The sequence below is a fragment of the Aethalodelphis obliquidens genome, unplaced genomic scaffold (genome assembly GCF_003676395.1).
Source record: "Aethalodelphis obliquidens isolate GAN/ISIS:26980383/991018 unplaced genomic scaffold, ASM367639v1 scaffold8, whole genome shotgun sequence".
Lineage (NCBI taxonomy): Eukaryota > Metazoa > Chordata > Mammalia > Artiodactyla > Delphinidae > Aethalodelphis > Aethalodelphis obliquidens.
Genome location: NW_020837952.1, coordinates 21,734,291 through 21,739,262, shown reverse-complemented (window position 1 = coordinate 21,739,262; position 4,972 = coordinate 21,734,291). Strand labels below are relative to the sequence as shown.

General features: G+C 45.3%; 1 protein-coding gene across 1 annotated transcript; it reads right to left on the bottom strand.

Annotated features, from left to right (window-relative positions):
- Window positions 1–562: 562 nt before the first annotated feature.
- ATXN7L3B (ataxin 7 like 3B) lies at window positions 563–4,289 on the bottom strand. The gene has a single exon (XM_027107053.1). The coding sequence runs from the start codon at window positions 3,958–3,960 to the stop codon at window positions 3,667–3,669; it is 294 nt and encodes a 97-aa protein (XP_026962854.1). The 5' UTR covers window positions 3,961–4,289; the 3' UTR covers window positions 563–3,666.
- Window positions 4,290–4,972: the final 683 nt, after the last annotated feature.

The following is a 4,972-nucleotide window of genomic DNA, read 5'->3' as shown; positions in this document are numbered from 1 at the left end:
TAGCAAACTAGTGATTTGATCAACACTAAGGAGCAATATGTACAATTTCTAGGGAAGTGCTCCAACTTTGGAATAGGAACTGGAATAAATGAAAAATCTCTGAATTATCTAAAAACAAAATGACAGACCTAAATAGTTGGAGTAAAATGAAAAGTATTGGAAACAATTACCTTTAGAAAGGCTGACTCATCTTTGCTATGAATCATTTGCCTCTTGAGAGCAAGAGCAGTATTAGATCAAAATGGTGGCAAAGTGTATATATTGATAGCTTGAGTGCCATTTAAATTGAACTATCCTTCACACTGGACTCAGTGACAGGATTGCATTGTATTTATTTTACCACCTTCTTGTTATGGTAAAGGGAAGATTGTATACAGTTTGTTTCTTTCACTGGATGTTGCAGAAAGCTAAATGTGCAGTATTAGATGGAGAAACAAAGTTGGGCAAAATTCCTCTATCTGATAAAACTCATTCAGGAGAAAGTAACTAAGGTTCAACATTTATTTCACTACGTGAATACCCAAGAAACGTACAATTTTAAAAGATGAACATAGAGTCCAAGTAAAGTCATTTTTTAAAATTTTGTTTATTGTAATTGTTTACCAATGGGGAGACGCAGTTTATTTACACCAGCAGCCATGGGGCAAGGGGAATACACAGTTAGTTAGCAACCTGTATAGGATGGACTACTTATGCAAAAATAAGACTCTCCAAAACAAAGGACAATGGTGAGCTTCACTACACTTCCCCGATGATCCCAGCATGCGATAATGCCAGGCAATGGCCCCTGGGCATGCAGTGGTGTGAACTAATGTATGGAAGAAAAAGCCACAAACCACAGAAATTTGTAAAGAACCCCTTCCCCCCCATACACACACACACTCAGATACATAATAGAATTACAGGGTGATCAATACACTTAATTGAGGAGATTAGGACAGGAGTTCTGCTGTTAAGAGGAAAGATAGGGAAAGGGAGAATTCCTAACCACTGTTAACTATATGGTAGGGAGCATTCTCTCCCCCAAAAAGAAGAGTTAGTTTGTCCCCTCAGGGCACCTGTTGGACCTAGCCCACCTCATACCCAACCAGGACCGGGGGCTACTGCCCTAATAATGGGGAGCAAAAAAACAAAAACACAAACCAAGAGGGAGGTAATATGAACCAACCATTACTCAAAACTATTTCCACTTCTCCCTCCTCTAACCAGGAGAAAAGACCAAGGAAACAGTAATGTCACAATCTGAGCTCCCTCTCTGAAGGAGGAGTGGACCATGGCCTTACCTTCAGCCTGTTTCCCAGATATTATCTTTAAGTAGGCCAGAGTCTCACTTAGACCCTCCTTTCCTTCTGCATCCCCTCAGAAGGAGATGTCTCTAAAAAAGGCAAGGGCAGATAACCCAAAATTATTTCAGTTCTTGCCAAGGTTTGACTTTTTAAACAGTTATTACAACTCTTGGATTGAAGACCAATCTGTAGCTAGGCCCTCACCCTGAGCGGGACAACTCTAGAGGGAGAATGCAATAATTAATAAACAGTCTTGAGGCCCTATTACTATGCTTCCCTTAACCCTCTAGAGTATGTAACCCGAATCAGTCCATACAGTCCAAAAAGTTCCTTCTGGGATAAGGAAGGATACATGCACAGCAAGGGTTAGAGAAAATGGATCAGAACCTACTCTGTCCCTGTGTCACTCAGCCTTTACTGCTTTTCTGCTTAGGTCCTAAGGGGCAGTATCCAAGTGGAGGTGGGAAGATGTAACTCCTCAGGAAGTAAGACACAGCAGGAAGGCATACCAGCAAGGCAGTCCTACAGAAGAAATGCTTAGGCATGACACTGCTTTTCATATACAAAAAATTACTTTCTCTTCCCATCCTAATCCCAACAGAGGGAGCCATAAGAAAGATTCTGCTCTGGCTCTCTCTCAAAAACAAGAAAACAAAACAAAACAAACTTAAGAGAAGCCAAGGAAAGGGAAACTGGGCAGGCTTCAGAAGTAGGAGCATCAAGAGAGAGAAATTGAAACTGGTCAGCGTGAATGTAGAGCGGCAGGCAGCACCCGGGGTGATGAGCTGCACCAGATAGGCATGGAGCAGGGGACTGGAGGAACATGGGGCCAAGCCAGAAAAAGAAGGCTGGGCCCCTTACTGGGGCACAGAATGAGGTAAGAAAACATTTCAAATAAAGCAGCACCGCTCACCTTGGGGCTCCCACCCCTATACACTTCATAAACTTCAATCAGGGAGTCAAGTGGAGGGTAGTTTTGATACCCAGCTCACACTTCCTATCCTCCCCTATCCCATTCCCTAAAACCAGAGGGTTTCTGGGGGCCATTTCCTGACTTCCAACAAAAGGACAGCTCTTGTTGTCAAGAGGTCCAAAGGGAACTGAGTGGAAAGGGCTGCCCTTCGGGAGGGCAGAGAAGGTGGTGACAGTCTAGATGTTCACTGCAACGGAGCTCTGTGACTGCCCAACCCAAGGAACAGGGGCGTTCAATAGGATGCTGCACAGTCAGATGAGAGTTGACCCAGTCCTGCTCCTTGGCTCCTAGCACTAACCCATTCACATTAGTGAGTGCAGCTGAAAAAGGTCCCCTCTGGGCTCAGCTTTCAAACCACAGCCTCCTGCACAGCCATGATGCTCTTCCATAGTTCACTCCTGCCCTGAAAATGGGAGGCAGGTAGTGACCTGGCACAATAACCAAGTCAGACCCATGGACTGGCTAGGTCACGAGTAACTCTGAGTAGGAAAACGCCCCACCGAACTGTTGTCCACAGCATAATACATCCAGATATGAATCCTGCAGTCTGAAACATCGTGCATAGTCGCAGAAGGCCCTGCTACCTCCCCAAGGGATCATAACTTAATCCTCAGCCTGCCTGGATAACCAAGTTATTCATCTGCTAAGCCTATGCCACCAGGTGGGTTGCAAGAAACAGGGCTTTGTTCAGCAAAACGCTAGCCCATGTCCCCAACTCCGCTGAAGTCACTGTTAAATGCTGGACCTTTGGGAAACTGGTGGCTTTGAGCTTTTCTTCTTGTTGGCATGAAGACCACAGAGCTTCTCCTACCAGATTCAGCTGGGAATTCTTTTTCTTGGCTTTCCCAGATTGGAATGATTAATATCCAGATCTCATAACTAACTTTCATTTGTCTTGGAGAAGCCCAAATCAGAGGCTCTGAGATCAGAGGTGCAGTCCCACTGAGGCCCAACAATTAAGGCCTGACCATCAGTTATGTCCAAACGGTCAGTTATCCAGAAAGCCCTTGACATCAGGCAGACAGAAAGGCTGAGGAACCAAAGAACTTTATATGCTGAGCACACAGATGCTCACCTGTGCACTGGGGACAGTACAGGGTTCTTGTGCACTTTCTGGTGTGTTTAGAAATCAACCACTGCGTGGCTTGCAGGATGCACAGCACAGCTCCTCCTGTCCAGGATTTCAAAGCTGATCCAAAGGTAATACACTTAAACAAGGATCCGATTTCCTAAATTCTCCACTCCAAGTTTTTAAAGGCTAGGTTCTTCAATGGGAACTGGGACTTTTGTCTGATTTTTTTTTTTTTTTTTTTTTTTTTTTTTTTTTTACTTAGCTACCTAACTTCTCAAAACCACAGGACTGGTCTATGTTATTGTCCTGGTCACCCTCAGACTCTCATGTTGCAGCTACTGGAATTCCGGAGGTGAGCGTTGCAGCTGCTGATCAGGCCCATTCCCAGATTCTCCAGGAAGGGAGCAAAGCGGCAGGCGACACGCTCCTTTATCTTCCACTGGCTGAATGCCAAAATCCTTCACGCTACCAGTCTCTGCGAATTCCAGGTAGAAGTAGCCACACTTGACTGCCCGGTGCACCTCAAAGCAGAAGCCCAAACAGGAATCCTCTATTAGGTCTACGTATATCTCCTGAGCGATGGCCTCTAGCTTGTTAGTATCCAGGTTAGCCAACGAAATTTCCTCCATTTTAATCTGTACACGACCGTGGAGAGGGCGCTCGGATTACTCACAGCTGCACGGGCGGCAACACGTCGGGCTCGGCCGGCCGCGCCTAGGCCTACAGGCCTGTCAGGGCCGCGTCTTCAGCAGGGAGGGCGGAGGCGTCGGGGTGGCAGCGGCAGGGCAGCTGCAACAACCAGCAGCGACTGCTCCGGAACCCCAGGTATCTCCGTTTCTTTTGGCGTCTCCCCGGATCTGGGACTTTCAGCTCGGGCTGGCCCCAGACTCACCGCCGCCAAACGGTCTCGGAGCCTCTCTCCGCTACCCCGGCCTCTTCCGCTTGCTGGTCCGGGTTTAGCCCCGCCTCCCCACTTCCGCTCCTCAGCACGCCTGCGCATTGGCCCCGCGCAGACTCGCCGGGTTCCTCCCTACGCGCAGCTGCCTGGAAAGCCTTGTAGTTTTAGGAAAACGAATGGGAAGAACTAAAACGTATCAGACTGTCATTACCTTTAATTGTAAAAAGATGATAAGGAGGCTGTTTTATGTTAATTTTTTTGCAGATTTAAACACTCGCTAATGAATTCTTTGTCCATGCTTAATCGATTCCCTCTTGAAAAAGGCAAATGACAACTGTGCACATTTGTGGTAATGATCTGAAGTACAGTTTTAGGACTAGTTCTCCGGATACGTTTGACAATTTGACATATAATTGACTTACAATCATTTATACTACTGCCGCAGTTGTCATTTAAATCCACTAGATGGTGCAAGGAAACAAATTACACTGGAGTTTATCTTTCAGTCTTCTTTTGAAAGAAAAACTAGGCACTAAAGACATAATTCATATATATTGATCACATGAACCTAAGGCATTTATTTCATTTATAAGACCATTAAGTCAGTGTGATTATAACTAGATCATCATATACTGTACATCTCAAATAATTCAAAGAGAAAATTATATGTATATTTTCCATTGAAGAGGGAGGAAACCTGAAATATATTAAATACACTGGGAGGTAAAGGAATCTTTTCCTAA

Excerpts from the sequence above, each read along its gene's own strand:
- ATXN7L3B (XM_027107053.1), bottom strand. The coding sequence starts at position 3,960 with ATGGAGGAAATTTCGTTGGCTAACCTGGATACTAACAAGCTAGAGGCC.